Below are 24,918 nucleotides of genomic sequence, written 5' to 3' on the forward strand. Positions count from 1 at the left end.
GCGTGCACATGTGGCCATGGCAGCACTTGTCATAATATGCCACAGACAGAAACGACTCCGACGCCCGTCAGCTGAGGAGTGGGTAAATGAAAGGTGACTATTACGGTGGGATATTACTTGGCAATTAACAAAAGGGAAGCACTGGTATATGCTGTACCATGGATGAGCCTTGAAAATGTTACGCTAAGTGAAAGAGGGCAGTCACAAGAGGCTATCTGTTGTATGATTTGATTTATGGGAAATGTCCAGAATTGGCAAACGTGTAGGATTAGATAGTGTGTCAGGGGTTTAGCTGTGTCAGGGGTTTAGGGGGGAGAGTTATGAGGAGGGATGGTTAGTGAAGTTTCTTTTGGGGGGTATGGAATGTTCTAAAATTAAATAGCTGCCCAGCCCTGTGAATTTACTAAAAGAAACATTGAGTTGTCCACTTTAAATGGGCAAATTTTATAGTCCGTTAATGATATCTCAATAAAGCTTTTTTTTTTTAAGTAAATCGATTTCTCACATCGAGTTCTAAGTAAGCATAAACACGGAGCACAGTTGGACGTGCTGACACGGCAAATTGATATCACATGCTGACCGCCTGTGATGATCTGTTTAGATGGCTGATGGTCTAGAAGTTTGCACTGGCTCTTGTGTCTTCCTTCCTGGTACACTCTCAGGCTTTCCCCTGTGCCCTTAGAGTTTGGTAGGTACTCATGAAACACAAATCTATTAACTCCTCACATGAATATTAGCTAGATCAAAAATTGAGAGATGAATCTGCTGGCAGGGTGCCTGGGCAGCTCAGTCTATTAAGCACCTGCCCCCCGGCCCAGGTCATGATCCCAGGGTCGTGGGATCGAGCCACACATTGGGCTCCCCGCTCAGTGGGGAGCCGACTTCTCTCTCTCCCTCTTCCTGCTGCTCCCCCTGCTTGTGCTCTCTTTTTGTCAAATAGATAAATAAAATCTTTAAAAAAAAAAAAAAAAAGAAAAGAAAAGAAAAGAAATGCCCCACTCTTAAAAAAATAAATAAATAAATCTGCTGGCAAAAGCTGTAAAAAAAGAAATTGCAGAGCCCATCCCAAAATCAAAAAGTCCCCGTCAATTTAGATGATGAGTAATTTGTAATAGCTTGACTCTTTAGTGATGAAATGAGCCAGGGCTTTCTCTATGTAAACCCATTTCAGGAAATCACAAGTCGTGTTAAAAATATACATAACATAATAGATATTTGTGTATGTATTTTGAAATTATTCATCTATTGCAAAAAAGCATTTTTTTTTTTCAAATCTTTTCTGCATGGGAGTAGATCGTCAAGTTTTCTTAACCTGTATTTCTGAAGAAGTGATAAATACCTGCCAAACAAGTGGATATAATGAGTTAACATAAATGAAAACAAAAGGAAAAGAAATTTGTCTGCATCCGCTGTGGGGTAAAGCCTCGCGTGTCCCACTTCTGTCTAGTTAACCGCTCACCCTCTCAACGTGACGTCCCCAGCCCTTTCCTGGCCTTTCTGGGTGCTGATTCAGGACCACCACCACCCCCCCGCAGGCCGTCTGGCCAACGTGCTGCTCGGGGGTTTTGCTTCTGCTTGTCACACGCAGTTGGGCTTAGCAGTTTCAACCATGGGCAGCTGCTAGGTCGTGAGTAGAATTTTGAGACAATCATAGGGACAGACACCATGTGGCGCACCCTAGCCCGTGGGCCCTCAGTGAAGACTGACCATGTTGATGCCAAAGAACTGGCAGTGGAGTGACAAGGTGGCCTTGGAGACTGGCATTTCCAGTGAAGGCAAGTGTCTGTCAGTTGAGCAAACATCACGGCAGATTGGTATCACATAAGCCTGGGGTGTTTGGTTTATACAGAAAGTTACTGTTTACGGTTTGTTCCTCCTTAAAAGGACCTTCAAGTCAATGTCGTCATCATCATCATTTAAGTTACTATAAATACATAATCCTTTATGCATATTATAATTTCAGAACAAATTCAAATTCTAATGCTCTTAGAGGTTTTTTCTTTTAATTTTTTATATATTTGTTAGAGAGAGGGTGAGGGAGGGCACAAGCAGGGGAAGCAGCAGGCAGAGGGAGAAGCAGGCTCCCTGCAGGGCAAGGGGCCCGATGTGGGACCTGATCCCAACGTGAGCAGAAGACAGACGCCTAACTGACTGAGCCACCCAGGCGTCCCTGCTCTCAGTTTTAGGAGCTATGATTTTGCAATTTTTAAGACTAATAATGTTGCAGAACCCAAAAAAATGAAAATTGCATCATACCTAAATATAATTACTAAAATGGTAAAATTTTTGCAATTTAGCTTTTCTAATTACAGTATTACCAATATACAGATACACGGAAGTCAGCTCACTCCTTTTGAATGTTGCATTGTGTTGAGTTTTTATTTTATTTTATTTTACTATTTTATTTTATTTTATTTTATTTTATTTTATATTTTACTTTATTTCATTCCATTTGGATTTATTTTGCTTTTATCTCCTAAGAACTGGAATAAAACAACTCAGGGTCCTCGATGCCTTGGATGTCTTTCTGTTAACTTCCTCTGTCATTTTCTCTTAGTTGAATCCTGTTAAACATCCTCTAAATAATCCACTGGCTTTGTCTCCATCCTGTCCCATCAGCCCTGGCTATGCTCCGCCTCCGGCTGACTATAAAGGTTGCCCCTCCCTTTAGGAATAGCAGCTAGACCGGCCCCCGCGTGTCACACTCGGTAGCTAGATGAAGGAGAGCGTTCCGGGCCAGCGCGTCTCCACAGCTCACTGACCTCTCACTGGAGAAAGGCTCGTATGTGTCCTTACAGAATCCTTCCTTGAGTGATTTAAAACTTGATGCTGAGCTACATAAAGTCCTCTTTGGAGAGCTGTGCCTTACAGAATGGGGGTCGTGCCACTCCTGCCTTTACAGAAAGGGCGTGCAGCCCTCTTCTACCGTGACCTGCATCCCCCGTTGCATTGTAGGGAATTAGCTGATGGTTGCCCTTGGCAGAGGCTCAGACGAGAATCAAAGTATCGGGGGCACAGTGAGCAAGTCGGCCCACCCTGTCCTTTGGAGACTTGGCAGATTCAGGCTTTCTGGCTTTTTAGAAGGGAATCGTAATTTTCAGAAACAGCAGACTCAATGAGGACCGAATTCGGAGTGTGTTGGTGGAGGCTGTAGCTGTTCTGCTGGAAGCAGAGTGGACCCGGAGTCGTGAGGTCACCCCCGTCCCTCCCAGGACTTCGCAGTGTGCTTCTGAGGAGGAGGTGGGAGATGAGGGATGGGGAGTGCCCTGGAGGGAAAGGTGGCAGTCACGTGACGAGAGGGCCTGAGCCCCTGAGTTCCATTAACCCAAAATGACCCTTGTCTCCCCAGAGTCGGAGCACTGGGGCAGTAGAAGTGTCCTGACTTAGTATTCCATCAGGGTAGTCTTGTGTCATGGTCATATGTAGCAGAACCCAGTAATAAGACAGAAGTGTGGCTTTTTTATGTTTTATAGCTTTTAAAATATCTTTAAAATATTTTTTATAAATGTCAGGGAGGGGTAGAGGGAGAGAACCAGAGTCCCTGCTGAGCACACAGCCGGATCCAGAGCTGTCTCATGCTGTGAGATCATGACCGGAGCCAAAAACCAAGAGTTGGGTGCCTAACTGACTGAGCCACCCAGGTGCCCCCAGCGGTTTGATTTTTTTAATAAACAAAATAATCTACAGTCATATTAATGAATTAGTGCTTTTTTCCATATATTTAAGCCCTATTAATAGTTCTCTATTGTTTTATAATATGGGCATCTAAGTGGGCTACATTTATCATCACTTTGAAAAACGATGAAACTTAAAATTATGCCAGATTATATAGACATTCACTCTGTTTCAAAAGAGTATTTTGAATACTCATGTCTTTTAGGCATTGTAATATTGTGGTTTGTAATAAGAAATATGTATTTGATTTTCAGTGGAGTTTCTGACACAGAGCTCCTAAAACCTTCGGGATTTCCTAGGTGATGAGAGTTATAAAGATGTCTTCTGTTAGATTATGGGGTGACTTTTAGAAAGCCCTTAGGTCACCGAAGGATGACCAGGGAACCAAGCCTATTGTTGGAGGGTTGGAACTTTCTGTCCCATCGCTTAACCTCTTGGGGAAGAGAGACTGAATCAATCACCAATGGCCAATGATTTAATTAATCGTGACTATGTTATAAAACCTCCATAAAACCCTAAAGGGACCCACACGCCTTGCTCTTTGCCTGAGCTTTCCTGAGTCAAAACCTTTCATAACAAACTTGTGATCTAGTAAGTAAAATGTTTCTCTGAGTTCTGTGAGCTGTTCTGGCCAATTAATTGCACCCAGCGAGGAGGTTGTTCTAACCTTCCATCCTAGCCTGTGGGTGGGAAGCACAGGTGGCAGCCCGGACTTGGCATTGGCATCTGAAGGGGGGCAGTCTTGTGGGGCTGAGCCCTGAATCTGCGGCACCCGACACAATCTCTAGGTCAGCACTGAATAAAGTATGTGATGGTCCAGGAAACACCCACAGATCAGAATTGTTACCCCAATCCAAGACCTTTATTTAGAATCTAAAATAGCCAGAAGTAGAAGTTTGCCTGTGAGAATCACTAGTCCTTAAACTTCAGTTTGTCACACAACATGTGGAGATCAGCCTCTAGAACTGGTTGGGTGAGGAGAAGGGAAGGACTAGCAGCCTACTCGAGTTACTCGTACACATTTAGGTAATACATATTTTATAGGGATAAAACATCAGAATAAAAGCATATTCATAGTTCTTCTTTATGAGATACAATTATTTTTAAAAAAATTAACCTCTTTGGTTCACATTCCTTCGGCCTAGGGGTGAACATTTTGGGAAGGTTTGACAGAATCCCATTTGGCCACATTAAAATTTTCCAAATGTCTGGAGGATGTAAATAAGATGGAGAATAATTGAAACGAGTATATTTCAGCAGTTTAGAGAATTTCGGACGCTCATAGATAACTTAAAAGCTCTCATTTTAAAAGTTAGTTTAGATTTAGATATTGATGTTTTCTTAAGTTCATGTGTTGTTTTTAGGGCAGAAGCACTCAATTCTGTATGGCATTTGTGCATGGGTTTATTTCCTATAGCTCTGAATAATTTTTTTAATGTTTTCATTTTACAAAGGCAAAATGAAAGAATCATTGCATGGAGTACTAGAGCATGAACTGGAAGCTAGGTAATGCTGATGGACTAATGAGAGAAAAAGGTAGAAAGGCAATTGTTTTTTTTAATATCTTGGATAAATGGCTGGATGGCTAAGCAGATGGATGGACAGACAGGCAGATGGATGGGTGGAGAGTTATTGGAAGTCACACATAAAACCACTCAGGAAAAGATACAAACACAAGTAAGTGAAAATGATGTTTATATGAAGAAAGCTTAAGTTGGCTCCTATTTCTTACAGCTCTCTCCTCCACCTATGGTTACTCAGAGCATACTCTACCACTAGTTATGGTCTATTACTGTGTCCCAAAGATTCACATGGGATTTAAGGACCGTGCACAAACTCTTAGCTTAAGAGAGGCAAGAACATGACCATCAGAAAGCTGGTGGATCATGTAAAAAAGGAAAAAGGTTGTGCTGACTCCAAAAAAAAAAAAAAAAAAAAAATATATATATATATATATATATATATATATATATATATATATATATTTTTTTTTTTTTTACTATTCATTCATAAGTAGTTCCTAAAAACAAATTTCCTAGTAATGCTGATCAAAGAAAAATTAAGTGTTCACATCCAAATTCTTAATGATTAGTGGCCTTTTCCTATTTTCCACCTGAGAGTTTAACAGATTCCCTAACAGGGATCATGGAGTTCACAAATGCTGGGAGCACGTATCCCAACAGATACAGTTTTGTTCATAGTTTTATAGTCCAAGGCCGTAATCCCTTGTCTACAATTTGGAGATCCAAAACACCTCTGAAACCAAACATTTTTCCCTAAGTTTGTGGCAAACTCCACTTACGTGAGACAATTTACATAGTCTTTATTTATCCCACTTAGTATGTGTACTGCAGAAAGGCCGGCCTGTTTGGCTACTTCATGCTATGTCAGACCCGTTTGGTAGTGTTATGTACCATCTTTCTCTCTGTAGTTAGAAGGATTCTGAATTCTGTAATCCCTCAGGCCCCAAGGGCTTGGATAAAGGATCACGGGATGAACAGACACCTGGCGCCTGAACACTGGAGTCACTGGTGCTGATTCTACTCCTTCTCGAACCACACAAATAAATCCAATCCCTTGCCGGTGTCTTCACATATTTAAGGTTAGCTATGAAGACGCTGTCAAGTTCTCCATCACTCTGCTATCACATTCCCGGTTCTTTTAATTGTTCTAGAATCTCTTTGGACTTTTCCAATTCATTCATCCCTTCATTCAGAGAGCTTCCTGCCCAGCCTGGGCTACATCATCTGCTTTTCCAGTTGTGCCCTTACTGGCACCACAACTCACACAGCCAATTGCACTTCTTAACACTCCCAGGATCAGCAAGTCCATACCCTTCTTCATCTTTCTTGCTCTAGGAGAAATTTTCTAGCTGGTCTATTTAAAACTCAGTGTTCTCCAACCTAAGGTAGATTTGCTAAGGAATGGAGATCCTGAGATAAATTCTGGGAAACGGGGGGGGGGGGGGGGGGGGTGAGAAGTCAAGGATGCTTTTATGCAACTTTAATTGTCTTTTGTAACTGTTCCCTGTGGACCTTCTGCTTTCTTCCAACTCTGAACACCGTTTCTGCATTCTTCACTGTGAACTTAGGTCTTGTTCATGCGTTTCACTGAGGCCATTCAACAAGTATTTCTTAAGTGGCTACTATGTGCCAGGCGCCGGAGCTGTAAACAAAACCAAATCCCGGCCTTCTGAAGCTAAATTAACATACACCAGGCCTGATACAGGCTCTGACAAAAAATAAAGTAGGATGGAGGGAAAAGTGAGTTGTAAGAGGTGTTGGTCTCACTATAGACTGGATGGAATAAGCCAGAGGATACTTGGAGACAGAAAGGGAGGTACAAAGCCCGAGGAAGGAGCGTGTTTCAGGAGGAGGCCGAAGTTGCTGGAATAAAGTGAGAGGGGGGTGTGTCTGGCAGGCAAGGTGCTGGAGGGGCTTCAAGAAGGAGCTTAGGGGGAGCCTGTGAAACGCTGCTGGTGTTCACACGAGGCCGGCGAGAACCAGGGACTGACCCTGGCATTGGAAGGGGAAGGAGCTGATGGCATCCGCGAGAGGAGTCTCTGTCCAGTGGCCGGGAAGAGATGAGGCGGGAGCAGAAAAGTGGAGACAGTGACCACAGGAGTTTGTGCCTAGAAAGGGTCAAAGAGAACAGAAGGTCCAGCTGGAGAGGAAGGTGAATTAGGGTTTTTTGTTTTTTGATGATGATGGGATAAACAGCATATTTTTAGCCAGATAGGAATCATCCAGGAGGGGAAATGTCGGGACCCTGTTCTTGGTCTCCCTTAGTATGTGTGTTGTCATGTTCCCATTCCTGTCTTGTATCTTCCACGTCTCTCCCTTAATTAAGCCGTACTTCCTCTTGCATAATCCCGAAGCGTCATGATAAAAATAGCGTTCTTGTACCCTTTTATGAGCTTTGCAGGGAGGAAATGTGATAAACTTTCTATAAACTAATTTCCATGTCTAATAGACCTTGAATTCCTCCCTGCAACCAAAAAAAAAAAAAAAAAAAAAGTCTTTTAAAAATAGGATCCAGGGGCGCCTGGGTGGCTCAGTGGGTTAGGCCGCTGCCTTCTGCTCAGGTCATGATCTCAGGGTCCTGGGATCGAGTCCCGCGTCGGGCTCTCTGCTCAGCAGGGAGCCTGCTTCCTCCTCTCTCTCTCTGCCTGCCTCTCTGCCTGCTTGTGATCTCTCTCTGTCAGGTAGATAAATAAAATCTTTAAAAAAAAAAAAAATAGGATCCAAGTTAGTCATACATATCCTCTTTTGCTAGAGAAGTGTCAAAACAAAAGCCATGGTGTGTGTACCAGCAGCTTAAGTTTACATCTCACTAGCTATAATCAAAAATGTTTCTGAACCATATGCCCAAAAAAATCACTGACATTAAGAAAATATCTTAGCATGTGGAAGTAGTAAACTGATGTTTGCATGAAAAATGTCAAATGTAGTAAACAACATTAATCTCCTGTAATAAAAGATTAATTGTGCTGTCACAAGCGATTTTATCACAGATTTGGCCATCATGTATGAGAGAAATGTGTCTTTTTTGCTATCATAAATTTGTAGAACCAGGGATTGTCGTTTGACCATTTTATTAAGGAAATCTAAAAATTTTCAATTTGTACAGAAAAACATGGTCACTCTACCAGACAGGTAAAGGGCTTGTCAGCTGAGCTACTTTTGTAAATTCCATGTAAATCCACATCTAATACAGAATTAAAAGTCTCTACTACAAGATCCATGAGAAAAACAAACCCCTTTTTCTTTCATATAAGTCAGAGATTTTAAATTAATGGTGAAAAACATGTGATGAGGAGTTTAAAAATCCTAGCACGTACATGAACACAAATATTCCTCTTCTCGGTGGCTCTTAAACGCTTATTGTCCAAGCATTTAAAAAAGTTCTAAATAGTATCTTCCAGATTTCTCAGCTTTTTCTCGGACCATGTTAAATTCCTTCTAGAAGAACATGACAAAAGGATACTCTTGGTTTGACAGGGTTTAGTTTGGGTTCTCTATTGACACGGTTGGAATGTGAACCTTGCTGTTGAGCCCATGAAGCAACTGTATTTTCCTTCTTCAGCAGCACAGAATGTCAGCATTTCTAGCACTTGCCACCGACTCCTACTTAGCTGAGAGCTTTGCAGTGTGCTGCAGTTAAGAAAGTATGCTGACTGGACTGTGCTGAACTTTCCAGACTTTTATGTATCAGATTAGATCACCAACAAGTACCAGGACACACTTGAAGAGTGTGTCGACTTCCCTGTCTTCAGAAATGCCTTCACTGAGTTTTAGTTTAAAATTTATATTGAGGATTTGTTTAAAAAAAAAAAATAGAAGTTTCTCTCCTGTATTTTTAGATGTGTTCTGATTGCAACTCACATGCCTTATTCAGAGAACCACATCAAACATTTCCCCTAGAAATTAGGATCAAGAAAATGGTGGTAGCTTTGTTTTCTCCAGATGGGCTTACACACTTTTCTTTGACATAGATGAACACTGTAGACCGTTGTGTTTCCGTTCCTCCTTTTCCCTGAATAAAGTTCAAAATTTGTGCCATTATAGTATTTCTCCCTAGAATCTAATAAAACACATGTGGCAATGTTTCTAGTTTCTTTTCTCAAAAATAATTTTAAACTGCCACACTTTATATGTTCAGGGTTTTAAAAGATCCAGTCTTTAAGAATCAAATGCTTCTAAATGAATGAATAAATTAATACAGAGCATGGAAATATATACATATATGATAAATATATACACGGAAATAAGTAAAAGGTATCAGCGGTTATGTACTTCATCTTTCCCGTGTATTTGTGTAGTTAAAGGCAAGGTAGTTCGGCGGTTGAAGCCAGAACTGTGGGGTAGATTTTTCTGTTTGACTGGATTTGAACCACAGATCTGCCACGAATTGGTGTATGACCTTGAGCAAATACTTTGACTATTTTAGGTTTCAGTTTCCTCATCGTAGACGTTGGGTAACAGTAGTAGACATGGGGTTATTTTACAAGACTTAAAGGAGGTAACATCTGTCAAACCCTTCTAGCCCAATGCCTGGCATGTAACAAGTCCTTAGTAAGTGTTAGATCGACCATGATGAGCCAGGTGCTGTGCAGGGCATGGGATATGGAAAAGAAAGACATTCCATTCTCTGCCTTCAAGGAGCTAACATCATCGTGTCTTTAAAGATGCTCGTTCTGTGGAGGCTCTCTAAAAGGAAAGAGGTACTGAACTTAGGAAGTAAAATGAAGGTCCTCTATCCCAACTTACTTCCCACTATAGGAATTCCATTTTTACAGGACTAATAGGTAGACATTAAGCCCATGGTTTTGTGCCCTTTCTGGTGGGAATGATAGGGAAGGAGAGCAGATGTTGAAGCTGCCCAGATGATTCATTCCGTTATCATACAACTTGAAGAATCTCTGAGTCCCAGGCTGCTGCTTTTCCAAAGAGCGTGATGGCATCTCTCATGCTTGATTGTCAGATGGTTGGGTGAGGTGGTGAACATGAAGCCCTCATTCACTATGTCTGTCACACCACTTACTCTAAGTGTTCCCTTTCTTCAAATAACAAAGCATCCCTCTCATTTTTTGGACACCGTGATTGCTAGGACAGTTTTACCCAGTCTCAGATTAAAACAGTCTCTCCATAAATTTTATCGCTTAATTGTGCTTGATTCTCTTCAATAAGATGCTTTTTAATACAGGAACATAACCATATGGAAGGATACCCTGTTACCTTTTTGTAGTATATTTGACCATTGTAAATTCATCTAAGTATCCTCTCCCCCAACTATCATTTCTCTTTCTAGTCTGCAGACATCCCATTAGAGATTCCTTGAATGCTTTGTTGAAAAGAAGATTTATTATATCTATGTCATTTATCTTTTCCACTAACCTAGGAACTAGTAAGGGTTTTCCATTAACCTAGGAACTAGACATGACTTCAGGTGGAATCCTTATAGGCTCCTAATGATTCATTTAATGTATATAAATTTAGTTTTAAGATGGAAGAAAGTGAATATGATACACTAAACTGTTCCATAAATTTTATGCACATCCATTCAACTACATTGTTATTTATGAATGGAATTATAATAGTAAATCAGTAAACTCAAAGGTCAGGTCAAGTAGGACTCTGCGTAGTTTACTCAATATGTGAATTGGACATCCAGACTCATTGATGAAGAGTTTACTGGAAGAAGGAAGCAAAAACAAGAGATTTAAATAATCAAAGTCCTAGTTATTTGTCAGAATTGATCCCTGTGAATTTTTTTAGCTTACTTTTGATTTCCCTATTCCTCACGCACTTATTTTTTTTTTTTCATTTTGTTATTTTTCAAACATCTAACCAATACTTACTTGTTATGCCAGCTTTATTATTATCCTTGGGAATGTAAAAAATGAATGTACGTGATCTATAATCTCAAGAAACTTACTGTCCAACAAGGCAAAAGACAGATACATCAATAGTCTAAGTCTTTAAAATAAGCCTTCCTAGCGGATCAGATATACTCTCTATAGGAAGCTATTTTTGAGCTTGAAGGAGCCATGGAAGGAAGAGAAAAAGAGAATAGGTAGACCCAAAGGAACAGATTTAGTGAAGACCACCTATGGGGTGGGAAGTGGTTCTGCATGGTTGGAACCCAAGGAACACTGTAGAAAGTAAGGAGAAATTCAGTTAGTTGTGAATGGCCTTGAATACCATGAGAATGTGGCTCAGATGACTTCCATGTGTTGGACATTTGTGAAGGATGGCCATTCCGTGGGGCAGGGCAGTCAGTGGTCTAGATGACATCAGGAGAAGCTTTGAAAACCAATCAGAGATGATGGAATTTAGGTTGGGACAGATTTAAAAATCATTACTAAGGAATCATTAATAACAAAACTCGTTAACCATTTGCATATATATGGAGAGCTGGCGAGGAAGGCAGAGAAAGGGTTGAGAGGATGAATGTTTACGGATAGCTGTGTTCTTAACCAAGGCTGAGGTCAGGGAAGAAAGAAGAATGTCCACTGGGATCTGGAACTCGGGGGAAAGATCAGAAGTAGAGGTAGGGAAAGTCTCTTTGCAGCTGGAATTCTAAAGTAGAGATTGCCTACAGATACCGCAGGAATAAGATTAGACCCTGAGTGTGTGGGAGAAGTTTAGCAGCAAAAGAGATGAAGCATGTTCAGAAAAATTGTTGGAGAACTCAGAAATTCTCCAAGGACCAAACGATCGAGAATTTTAAAATCAGGGACTAGTAAAGCACTTCGGAGTGATTCCTGTCCTAGAGGAAGGTAAGAACTAGAAAGTGCTGGTGGGTTTGCGGGCTAGGAAAGGACTCACCACTTTGACTCCACAGAGGGGCTGCTGTAAATGATGATTTGTATATGTCGGGGGAGGGGGTGTTGTGTTGGCTCGGAAATGAGAGGGGTAGTGGCATACATTCACACCCGTTTTCTGCTATAACCATTCCAATAGTATAGGAGAAGGTTTTTCTGAGGCAGCTCATCCATGAATTCTAACGTTCTGCATTTAGAGGAATCTCAGACAGCCACCAGAGAGATTCTGGCTGTAGGGACCAATTTGATCAGGGGAATGTGTTTTCTTCTGAGTAAATGATCCCTCTCTTCACCCACGTGTACACGCTGGGAAACACTGATGTACACCATTTCTGCTTATGGGCTTTGTGTTTCATATAGATCTTCAGTTTTTAGGACACAAACCTAGAACATGTATATCTGTCATGGAATCCTAGATTTTAGACCACGAAGATTTCTCAAAATTCAGCTACTGTCATTGACATTAAGGGCCAGCACGCGCCGTGTTCCCCCGATGCGAGTGCAGGATGGGTGCCAACCCCTTCTTCAGCTCACCCGAGCCATGCTCCTGTTGCATCAAAGAAACTGAAAGGTGTCCTTCGAGCTTGGTTTCCTCGAGCAGAGGGCACTTTGGCATTCATTCTGTCTGTTGTCCATAACCCTTTGAGGTAACAAATGCAGTGTTCTCTCTGAAAAGTCTAAGATTGTCAGTGATGAAGTTCAGAAATGCACATGTGTGTACACTGTAGTTCTTTTTACTTGAGGCTAATGGTAAGTGACATTTTGGGTTGATTGTTCCCATTATATTGTCAGGGGTTTTGTGGTATTTTGTGTGTGTGTGTGTTAAATCATTAAGGTTATAAGGCAGAGACAACAGAGCCAGGAGTAACCTCCCCCAGACCACCTTGAATTCCAGAAGACATCTAACACCTGCTTCTATCTTTATCTGGAGAGAGACCCACCACTTTAAAGCTGGCATGCCTAACCAGCCTTTGTCTACAGTCTCTCACTGTGTGTGTATATGTGTGTCTTTTTTTCCTCCCCTTTCTCTTAAAAAAAAATTGTAAATTTGTTGGCAGGCACGATGGTGTTGTATTTCAGTGCAACACGGTGAACAGGTAATAATTATGTCTACTCTTAGCTTATTACTCTGGGCATCAAGACCTCCAGCACTGACATGCCAACCCCAGGCTGCACGTACATCTCTCACAGGCCGTGGACTCCAGTGAGGAATCCGGCCGCTCCCAGCAAGCCTCGCTGGAGCCAGCAGGAAATGCATGCGTCGGCCACAGATTCTTATTTAGACCAAATTATTAATGTTTAGTGGCAGAAAAGTGACTCCCTTGCTCCTTCCATTGAATGATGAGAGCGTATCTGTTTTCTTGATAAGACTGTGGCCAGCCTGGCTTTGGCTCTAGAAGGTAGATAAAAATTATTCTGCCTGCAGGCCTCAGGGATGTCTGGTTTCTTTTCTCTGTTTCTGTGCCAAAGTGTATCTCCCTTATTCATCTCACACACTGTCTTTAAACTTAATCACACTGAACTTTTTGTATATGTTTGCCTGACAATAAATGGGTCTGGGGATGAGGGGGAAAGTGCAGAGAAAAATACATCTTTATTAGGAGAGAAATAAGAAACTACTCTCTTTGTTTAGAATAGCCTGTGGGTTAAATGCGCCCAGTTATATTAAGGACAAAATTTGAGAAAGTTTTCCTTTTTTTAATACCAAAATAAAAGTAATATTGGAATGCAAAGTAGTTTTAGCAAATTTTTTGATAAAAAGTATTTTTTCATTCTCCCACCTACCTCTGTCTTGTTTCTGACAGAGACCTTAGAAATGTTTTCATTCTCCTGGGCTCAAATTTTCTATGCTCCATAACTTCTAAATTCATAACTCCTTAAAACCAAAGGAATTGGTTACAACTTGGGATATTTGCATATAAGGAATTAAAAATCTTATAGATGTATTAAGATCTATTTTTTTTTAGGTTACATTTACGACTTTATTTTTAGAAAACTTAATATAAAAGTTTTTAAGTAAATTTAAATATAAGCTTTAATGCTTAAAGATGTTTTGTTTTTCTCTGGTCACTTTGCCCTGGACCGAGAAAACAGTTCCAACTGAGAGAGACTCTCAGATTGGTGTCCCTCACAAAAACCTTCCCTTCCTATCCTGTGCACGGTTCTCTGAAGCATCCCAAAATCTGTCTTTACCAATTAATGCTTGTCACACTTCTTTACCTTGATAAGCTAGAATTCCAGGTTTCATGCTCTTTCCAGCATCACTGTCCATCTTTGCGGACAAGCCGCCGCGTAAGCAGGTTGGGGTGCCATGGAACGTTGTGTACAGTGTCGTAGAATCTTAGACTCTTAGCCACGGAGAGCGGGAAAGCCCTGGCCGTCTGTAAGGAAGACTCCGGCCCCTCTCGCCTTCCGGACACAGCTGGGAAGCCTGAAGTATGGGAGGTGTGGGCCGTGTCGGAAAGGCCTGTGGCAGCGGCCTCCAGGTCATAGAACTCTATTCGTTGATCCAGAATTGAACTCGGTCTTTCTGTGCTCGTTTGAAGCCTATTTAAATTAGCTTGTTTATGTGGTTTTCCCTTCTAGAGAAGGTAGAAATTACTAGAAGAAGGTCGAGTCTGTAACTCAAGGCAGGCATGCTCTGTTTGCCAAACCTCATTCCATACATGTCTTCTGGTTATTTCCTCTAGTTAGATTCTCCGTGAAAGAATACAGAATGGCTCATATTCTGATTACTTTTGGTCCTCCATTTAAGGGAGAAGTACATATTTTTGATGCTTTTTCAGCAGAGGTTTGTTTCTGAACTTCTATAGGCAATAAAAGCTATCACAGCAACATATTCACATAAACATCAAGTTTTATGGCCACTATATACCACTCAGTGCCCTTCTAGTCTGCCTAAAAGGTAATGCTCTATTTCCTGTTTTCCAGTCTCTGCTTTGCTGTGTTGCTGTTTTTCCAAGATCACGAAAGGTGATGAGTTTTCATTGTGAAATGATTTGTTTCTGCTCCTGTTCTCTTTCTGTGATCTAGACGGCTGACCGAAGTCGCAGCAGCGAGTGAGCCTGTCACAGGTGTCGTCTGAAGTCTTTTGCTCCCCTGTCTAGTTCTCCGGTAGAGTGAAGTCTTGATTGACCGAGGCCCGGGCAGTCCCCTTTGCGTGGGGGCAGCCGGACTCGACACGGGTCTCCCGGAGTCCAGCCTCGGAGCGGTGTCCGCTCACCACCCGCACCCCAACGGGAGGTGAAACCCGCGCGCCAGCAGCCTGGGAAGCCCAGGGCTGTCCTCTCCCACGTCGCCTGGTCTCCTCCCGCCGCCTTTCCCAACAGGCCGTCCTGCTCATTCTTCCTCACGGCTGAAGTGTCAGCGGCACCAGGCTTTTCCTTTTTTATTTCTTTGCAGCAGAGCAGAATGCATGGCTCCCGCGCCGCACCCAGCGCTCCCTGCAGTCCGCGCCCTCCGCAGGACCCACCGCCCCTCAACCCCCCCTGCTTTGTCACTGCAAGCCCGTCGAGCCACCTTTTTCCTACTTAGGCCGCGTGCGAGTGAAGGGGCTCCGGCAGGAGCGAAGCGGGAGGGACCGTGCACGGGGGTTACCCAGCGGAGCCCCCAGCTCGCCCGGGCGCCGCAGCCCCTCCTTCCCCGCCTCTCCTCCTGCCAGCTCTGGCCCCGCGTCGCACCTCCAGGGACACATTTTCTCCTGCCTCAAGTGTGGAAAAAATGTCTTGTCTGCGTTTTCTTGAAATAAAATTGTCATCTGGAAGATGCCCCATTTGCTGGGAAGCTTCGGGGGTGCCCCTGCTCGCAGGGCGCGGAAGCGCGCCAGTTCTCGGGGTGCGCGGGCCGGGGGCGGGGGGGCGGTGAGGCGAGGGGGGTGCTGGGGGCCGGGGGCTCAGCGCCTCTGGGGCTGTGGAGGCCGGGGCCGGGCTGCAGCGTGCGTGTCCTCCCCCGCCCCAGCCCCACCGCGGCTCCCCCGGCCCGCGCACGCGCGCCCGGTGCCCCCCCCCCCCCCCCCCCGCTCCGCCGTCCCATTGTCCCTTCCGAGGAAAGTGCGAGCAGCGAAGCTTTCTGTTGGATGCCAGGCTCGGTGTGCACCTGCTCCGGAAAGACGTCCACGACCCTGTCCTCCTGGGTCCTGGCTGGGCCTCCGAAACCCAGGGGGTGTTTGCAACGGACTTGCTTGCGTGTGTGGCTCTCCTGGTGGACGCTGAGCTTCATGGTCCTTATGAAGCCGAGCCAAGCCCAGTGCCTGGCCGGCGGTTGCTGGGATCACGCTTGTCCAAGGAAGGAGGGAGCGAGAGCTGGGGAGGGTCCTCGACGCGCAGGCGCTTCAGTTTGCATCCTCTGTGCTGCAAGGAACCGCCGGCTTCGCGTTTGTATTAGATTTGTCTTCTGTGGTCCTTAGGAAGATAGAAAATTAAGATGTTTTGGTGATCTAAACACCGGCAAAGTACATTTTTTTTTTTAGTAAATGTTACAAAATACTTTAAAGAAAGTTCGGAGTCAAGTTAAGAGGGGATCTGCTAGATGTTGGCTAAGTGCTTTAAAAAGGTTTAAAAAAAATGGTTTTTTCATTCCTGTCCAAATATTGCAACTGAAATTTACTGGTAGCTCTTTCAGAGTAAGATGGGAACTCTGCAGCCCTTTGTTTGTTATAAAGAAAATGTTTTTGTCTTCGGATGTTTGGAGGAAGGATTAAAGGCAATTTATGACTTGGGTAGAAAGTAATAAAAGTAGTAACAATGGAGAGTCTTCGAAATTGTCATCATTTTCTGGAATTACTAACAATATCAACACAGCAGGCATTTTATGTCCAGAGAGAATTCCTTTCACTTGTCATGCTTTAATGTAAACTCTAGCTCAGTCTTCTGACTTCTGGGCTGGATCACTTCCTTCATTCCACTGTTCAAAAACAGGACTTATTCAGAGGAATTCTGCTGTGAGATCCTTTACCACCAGGCTCAAGAAATATATTTATAACTCATTTCTTTCAGGAAATAAGCGTCAAGATCTACGTAAAAAGTCTCTTATTAAGATAAGTCATGGCTTTTTTAGTTTCTCCAGGAATACGCCATTTTTAACTCTCAAGGGAAATCGTAATAAATAAATTAACCTCACAGGTTATTTTCCTTTTTAGGGTATCCCTTTTTATTAGTATAATCCTAGTTTATAGATTTCTTACCATTTGTTTAATTAAAACAATCACATATACTTTTTAAAGCATTTTACAATTTATAAAGAACTTTTTAAATAAAGGTTTTTTGATCTTCGCAACAATTCTATCTAGTAATAAGAAGAATGCTATTATATATTAAGCTCTTTTACTATTTGACAGAATATAAGTGGTATCAGGACATTACCCAGTATCAAATAGCAAATCCAGAACTCAATGAAGAACTTAACCGCCAAATAACATCCTCTCTTAACTGTAACTCTGGTAAATTTAATACTATTTTCCTTGGGGTGTGTTTTTTAAAAGAACTCCCAGAAGTGTTAAAACATTATTGCACACGTTCTATTTTCCATTTTCACTTTTTTTGTTTGCTTGTTTTCAAATAAATGGTGGGTTTTGTTGCTTAATGAAGCTCAGGTTTTTAAGACCTGCCCAAGCATTCACTTTTAGGCAACAAACAGTGAGTGTGATGTGGAAAGTGATTTGAAATAATTTTAAAATAAGCATGTGAGGTTTTGTCTGATACTGGTTGTTTAATTATTTTAATGCTTCAGATTTATGTAATGGAGACCCTCTCAGAACCCTCACCTGAAAATTCCCTTAATTTCTCCTACATCAGACTCTTTTAATACAGGATGAAATGTAGATACAACATTTTTAATGTATTTGTAGATCATTCCATTCAACATCCTTTGAGTCCAAGATGAGAACACCCCCGGGTGAATTAGCCTCTAGCTCTAACGTTCAGTGTTTCTGAATCAAATGTCCAATAATATTCCTGGGTATGTGGTATTATTTTCTCCAGTAATTCAAATCCTTTGTGCGTTGATATTTGCTTACCTGCCGTAAGGTGGATTGCAGTGGTCTGTGTGGGTCTTTGTTGAAACACGTGTGTCTTCTCTCCATCCAGAGTAAAAGAAGCTGAAGAGGTCTGCAGGCAGAAAAAGGGAAAGTCACTTTATAAAATAAAACCGAGACATGACTCTGGAATTGTAAGTATTTAACTTTTCCCTTTTTAACCTGGGATTTGCTTTGGCTTTTAAACACTGTTTTCAAAATGTATGCAAACGCACATAACATTTTAATTATTTTCCTCTTAAGTGTGAGAAAGATTCTCTCCTTCTCCTTATGCCTTTGATCAGGTCCAAAAGGTCTAGAGAGGGGTGTGTGTGTGGGGGTGTGTGTGTGTGTGTGTGTATGTATGTATGTATGTATGTATGTATGTATAGGAGTTAGGGGCCGTTTCTCACTTTCTCCGTTACATAAGCATCACCCGCCCAGGGCTGCATCTGGGCTGTGGTCACTGGATTAGCACCCCTGGGATGTAAAACCTGACGGGCAGCGCCAAGTGTAGTATTGTCCTTTGCTCCGACTGGGGCTCAGACCTGGCTTGTACCCCTAAGTGGCTCTCATAGTTGGCCGTTCAATAACTGTCAGCCAGGACGTTGAGTCGAACAAGCTCATCTAAGGTTTCTCCTTGCCCACGTCTCTCCTTAAACTGCCGTATTGTGCACCCTGGAAGGCAGGGCTTGGTAAAAATGACGAGTTTCCCCTTGTGATGCTGTCAGTGTTGTTGTAAATGTTTTGAGGGTATATCACTTAGTACCACAGGGGTTAAGCAAATGATTTTGTTTTAAATGAAAAGTTGGGTTAGGCCTTAAAATGGAACATTTGGAATTGTATTAATCTAATATCTAAATGGAAAAGATCAAAATAACCGAAGTTGGGATATGATTAAATCCTATTTAGAAAATGTTAGGAAGTATATCTTCATTTAAAAGCTATTTCCGGGGGTGCCTGGGTGGCTCAGGGGTTAAGCTTCTGCCTTCAGCACAGGTCATGATCTCAGGGACCTGGGATCGAGCCCCGCATCGGGCTCTCTGCCCAGCAGGGAGCCTGCTTCCCGCTCTCTTCAATCTGCCTACTTGTGATCTCGGTCTGTCAAATAAAATAGAATCTTTTTAAAAAATAATAAAATCTATTTCCGTGGTCGCCTGGATGGCTGTGGTTAAATATCTGCCTTCATCTCAGGTCATGATCCCAGGGTCCTGGGATCAGCAGGGAGCCTGCTTCTTCCTCTCCCATTACCCCTGCTTATGTTCCCTCTCTCACTGTCTGTCAAATAGATAAATGAATAAATAAATGCTATTTCCCCTTTAGTTTCTTTATATCAAATAATTTTGACAAGTATATTATGGTTTAATTTTCTTTCTGATTAAAGTACAACCTTAAAGGTGCACTGAATGAGGAGAGGAATAAGTATTAATTAAACTCAATCATGTCATTATAAAGATAAAAGAGAATTAAGTCATATTAACCATGAAACAAAGCAGCAATTCAATCTTCATACTTATGTATTTGTGCATAGAATTGCTAATGAGAAAGGTGAGTTGGCACTTTTTCATGTTAGCTAGAAGCTGCATTTTTTTAAAAAGATATTATTTATTTATTTGACAGAGATCACAAATAGGCAGAGAGGCAAGCAGAAGGTGAGGGGGAAGCAGACTCCCTGCTGAGCAGAGATTCCCAATGTGGGGCTCGATCCCAAGACCCTGAGATCATGACCTGAGCTGAAGGTAGAGTTTTAACCCACTGAGCCACCCAGGCGCCCCCTAGAAGCTGCATTTTTAAAACTTTTTTTTTCTCAAGACTTATTTATTTGAAAGAAAGAAAGAGAGAGAGAGACAGAAAGGGCGGGGGGGGACCAGGCTTCCCAACACAAGGCTCTATCCCAGGACCCTGGGATCATGACCTGAGTTGAAGACAGACGCTTAACTGACTGAGCCACCCAGACACCCCTTGGCTTTTGAAAATTCTTTTTTTTTTTTTTTTTTTTAAGATTTTATTTATTTATTTGATAGAGAGAGATCACAAGTAGATGGAGAGGCAGGCAGAGAGAGAGAGAGAGAGAGAGAGATGGAAGCAGGCTCCCTGCTGAGCAGAGAGCCCGACGCGGGACTCGATCCCAGGACCCTGAGATCATGACCTGAGCCAAAGGCAGCGGCTTAACCCACTGAGCCACCCAGGCACCCGGCTTTTGAAAATTCTTAAAGATAAATTTTACTTCTATCTTTTTCCTTTATGGGCTGGTGGATCTTTAACCTTTTTCTAGAGAATTTGACCCAAGCGAAAAGATCTTGTTTGAGCTATTCTAAACTCCGTACATTTTTTAAAGTTCTTCTTTCTAACTATAACTCTTATCTGGTGCGTTTATTTTCAGAAAGCAAAGATAAGCATGAAAACCTGAACAATGAGAAGCAGAATAAAGATGAGTCACTGTAACCACTTCCACAAAATTCAGCTGACCTGAGGGCGGGAAGGAAGCTACATCATTTTGTTCATTTTTCCTCTTGACCTCTTGCATAATCTTTGTGTTTTCTAAACAGTTCACTGATTGTTGAATTTTACTGTATATTCATAAAAATGCAAAAGCAGTAGACCAGTGGAGAATTTGACACCTTTTCTTTTTTGTAAAGTTTATGGTATTATATCGATAGACCAAAACAACAGCATGTATAAGAGGCAATATTTCCATTAATGCTGAACATGCTAAATGTTAACCTAAAATTTACTTTTGTGAGAATATTCCTTGTCCCAGAAAAACACTTTCCTTTCTACTGACAACCAGTACTCCTTATCACTGCATTGAGATTTATGGTTAAAATGTTATTTCTAGTGAATCGTTTGTATCAGTTCCATGTCCACATATAAATTTTCTATTTTACAATTTAAGTTCCATTTATATATCATGACCAAGGCTTTCCCAATTCTTGGGTTGCTCTCCCTAACTATATATTTGTGAAAGAAGATTATCATTTTTTACTCAAGTCAGATAAGGAATAGAAGAAATATAGCAAAAGAGGTAAGCCCTTTCCTATAAATCATCTAATATAGGCAGGAATCAGAGTTTTAAGTTTAATGAGGGCTTTTATCGGCCTGTGTTGAGACCCTATATAAAGCTAATGTTCAACTAAAATAACCTAAAGGTGTGCCTCTGTATAACTTTACCATTGGCCTTCACAAAGAGAACATGATTCCATATTTTGAAGGAATTTAATAAACGATGCTCATAAAGTTGCCAAACATGACTAATTGTTGGCCAAAAAAAGGGGGTGAGAAAGTGAGTTCTTGGATGGATTGACATCTGTTACTTAAACATACTACCTGCCTGAGTATTTTTACATGACTGGGATTGTCTTTATGTGTTATAGCAGGTGATGAAAGGCTATAAAATGAGTATAAAATGACTTGTTATCTGAAGGAGCTTAGGAAAGGATTTTCTTTTATTTCACTTAGAGGGGTAAAAAAAAGTAAATCTCCCACTCTTCGTGAGAGTAGGTTAACATCGTCTCATGATGCGTCGTGGTGGTTTTGTCTAACACGAATAGGCGGGTTTTAAAAAATTCTTTTGATTGATATTTGTTGGAGGTTATGGTGGTTGAGATTTCTCGCTATTGGAAACCAACTGAAAAGAAAAAATGTTCCAAATCATAACTACGTTTGCATTTATGTAAAGTACGGTCTCTTACCTTTTAGTTTGTAGTTTAAGTGCACAGAAATAGTGGACTTGGGTTGTCGTTTTGTAGTCTTCTGTCTCCTTCAGCTCCTCTGATGTGTATATTCCCATTCTTCACTGAAATAATAGGGCATTTAACAAAGATCGCTATGTGCAATACTGTATTTAGTGTTTCTATTTCAATTTTTCTAGGATGTTAATTTATATGAAAATAAAATGAATAATAAAAGAGTACTGTGCCTCCTGTGTGTATATCGCCTAAGGATACTTGCAAAATGCAGTCATCGTATTTAACACAGGGGAAAATAAGACTCTGTGTTTGGAGATTTTTAAAAAGTTCTTATTTCAAGTTGAACAGTTGTGAGTAGTCGCGTATTTAAAAAGTAAGGAAGAAGTAATTCCCCCTTACGAGCAGAAATATATCAATATTTGAGAAATCCTTTTATCAAAAGTGTAAAGTTAGATGCAAAAATTCACTGGATACAGATTAAGTGGGGAAGGGCTACTGGAAGACAGTAAGGCCAAGGAAGAGAATGGCGCCGATGGGATGTATGCGGAAGAGGAAGTAAGGAATGAAACTAAGCACTAATGGAGAAGCATGGCAAGAGTTTTCTTACTCTAGGGCGCCTGGGTGGCTCAGTGGGTTAGGCCGCTGCCTTCGGCTCAGGTCATGATCTCAGGGTCCTGGGATCGAGTCCCACATCGGGCTCTCTGCTCAGCAGGGGCCTGCTTCCCTCTCTCTCTCTCTGCCTGCCTCTCCATCTACTTGTGATTTCTCTCTGTCAAATAAATGAATAAAATCTTTAAAAAAAAAAAAAAAAAAGAGTTTTCTTACTCTGTAACTAAGCTTTGTGTTTAGGTCTGATCATTTTTCAACATAAATTCTTTTATGCCCGGTACATTGATTAATCATCTACTTTGTGTCAAGGCATGGTGCTAATAACTGAATGTCTCAAAGATCTTCATCAAGTTGGGGAAGCATATGAAGCAACAATTATGGTTCACTGTAGTGTCCAAATCAGACAGCACAAAAAGCTGGAGTGCCTGGCTGTCTCAGTTGATAGAGCATGTGACCCTTGACCTCAGAGTCATGAGTTCAAGCCGCATGTTGGTAGTGGAGTCTATTTGAAAAAAATTAAGAACAGAGAGCCCAGAAAGCTAAATCTAGAGAGATGAGTGGGTATTAGGCAAGTGAAGGGGGAGAAATTTGCAGACGGAAAGACAGTGCTCAGACGCATTGAAAACATCATTTCTTCTAGGAGTTCTACCTGGTTCAGGTTAGGTGGAGGGAGGGAGCAGAACATAAAGCTCAATAAAGGATGGGGAGAGATGTCACCAGAGACACAGAAATGTGATTTTATGACAGTTTGGGGTCAAGAGGATTTGAGAAGCATCTGTGCCCCTCCTGCTCATAGTAGGGCAGTGTGTCAGCAGCCCTGACCTCCTCCGAGAGCTTGTGTGAAGTACAGTCTCGAGAGTTTTCCAAATGGTTGGTTAGGAGGGGATGATGATGTGCTTCTGAGAGAGGTAAACTGAGGGGGGAAAAGCATGGAAGACAGATGCAAAAGAGTCTGCCACACCTGATGGAGAATTAGTGCCTCATCAAGAATAAGCGGTACAAGGCCCGGTAAGTGAGAAGGAGCTACGGGTGGGATCGGGGCCAGACCATGGACGTCTTCGGTAAGAGGAAACAGGATGTAGTCCATTGTGGAGCCAGTAAGTTATTTTAAAGTAACATGAACAGGTTCTGGCTTAATAGAGCCCATTCTGGTACCCGTGTTGAGCAGTATAGGCCTAGAGGCCAGAACACCTTTAAAGAAACTATTGCAAGTCCAAAGGAAGGAATATAGGACTTGATAATAGTAGTAGAGATGGAAATTTAGTGCTAAAGAAATGATATGTTAAGGAGGTAAGATATATATGAGAACTTCCGAAATCTTTACGTGTGAAAAACAAGAAAGCGTACTGAATTTAAGATGTCAGTCTGGTTTCTTGACTGGATTGTTTGGCAAAGTATGTTTCTGTGCATCAACAAAGGTGATAGGAGGAAATGCTTCAGTCAAGTTTCTTCAAAAATATCAGTACCTTTAAGAAACCTGATAAGACTATCAAGAAAACCAACTCCCAAGGCTTTATCTCCCCCAATCTTCATTCTCTTCAGTATACAGTCGGTCACCCCTCAAGTTCAAATCCAGAAAGACAGAGACTTTTTGCCTTCGGAACTAAATCTGTGACCTTAAAAACAGCATGTGGCACGCATAAGGATGTACTGATTTAATGAATAAATGAATGAGAGGAAGAGAAGGGAAACTCCGCGCTGAGAAGGAATGAAGAATCCCGAATGTGTGCGGAACATGCGTATTTCTAGTAGCTGGAAAATACCAATGAGGAACTCATTAGAGAGGTTTAATTCTGGAGTTGTTGTTTTTGTTTTTTTTTTTTAAGATTTCATTTATTTATTTGACACAGAGAGATCACAAGTAAGCAGAGAGAGGGGAAAGCAGGTTCCCTGCTCAGCAGAGAGCCCAATGCAGGACTTGATCCCAGGACCCTGGGATTATGACCGGAGCTGAAGGCAGAGGCTTTAACCCACTGAGCCACTCAGGTGCCCCAATTCTGGAGGTCTTGAGCTAAGAGCCATCACTATTTGGGTGATAGTTGAAATCAGGTAGACTGGTTGAAATGGCTGGGAAATTGAGAATAGATTTTTTTTAAAAACTCACTGAGATGGGGTTGAAGCCAGGGTTTAAAAGAGAAACAGAAATATGTTACAGAAGGAACCTCAGAAGATTAACCAGGGAATTAAAAGCAGAGAACCACGCAGAGTTAGTATTACAGAGGTCAGAGTAAACAGCACTTTAAAAAGAAGCACTCCCCATCACAATCCTTCTGCCTTTCAAACACACCACTATTGTAAATAACAAACATAATGAAATATATGTAATGGATTGACTTTTTCAATATTCTGCTTAAAACTAGGGTAGAGAAGCAGGGCAGAAAAGAGATTTAAAGAACAAAACAAAACACGTGCATTCTGGAGTTCTGTTCCTGGTGTGACGGAGTAAGATTCTAAGAGAACAACCCTCCCCCAGATAGTACCTGTAAATTCCGAACAAAATATAAAAGCAACCACTTGGAGGCCCTGGTTAGTGAACAAAGAAGGTAAGTTCTGGGGCTCGGGGGGGGGGGGGGGGGGGGGGGAGGGGTGGACCAGAAAAGACAATGGCC

The 24,918-nt window shown here is 41.9% G+C and overlaps 1 protein-coding gene and 1 long non-coding RNA gene across 3 annotated transcripts in view; one reads left to right on the forward strand and one right to left on the reverse strand.

The window, feature by feature from the left end:
- The window catches only part of FMN2 (formin 2), a 379,061-nt gene extending 357,137 nt beyond the window's left edge, over nt 1–21,924 (forward strand). For both annotated transcript variants that reach the window (XM_059145884.1, XM_059145885.1), the window contains 2 exons: nt 18,085–18,166; nt 20,395–21,924. In XM_059145884.1, the coding sequence (XP_059001867.1) occupies nt 18,085–18,166; nt 20,395–20,421 (109 nt within the window). In that variant the 3' untranslated portion in view covers nt 20,422–21,924. The remainder of the gene's footprint in view (nt 1–18,084; nt 18,167–20,394) is intronic.
- Nucleotides 13,101–21,810, reverse strand: LOC131814689 (uncharacterized). The gene is made up of 3 exons (XR_009347420.1): nt 21,704–21,810; nt 18,015–18,105; nt 13,101–16,401 (listed from the first exon to the last, which is right to left on the reverse strand). It is a non-coding gene; the product is annotated as an uncharacterized LOC131814689 (long non-coding RNA).
- Nucleotides 21,925–24,918: the final 2,994 nt, after the last annotated feature.

The sequence above is a fragment of the Mustela lutreola genome, chromosome 14 (assembly GCF_030435805.1).
Source record: "Mustela lutreola isolate mMusLut2 chromosome 14, mMusLut2.pri, whole genome shotgun sequence".
NCBI lineage: Eukaryota > Metazoa > Chordata > Mammalia > Carnivora > Mustelidae > Mustela > Mustela lutreola.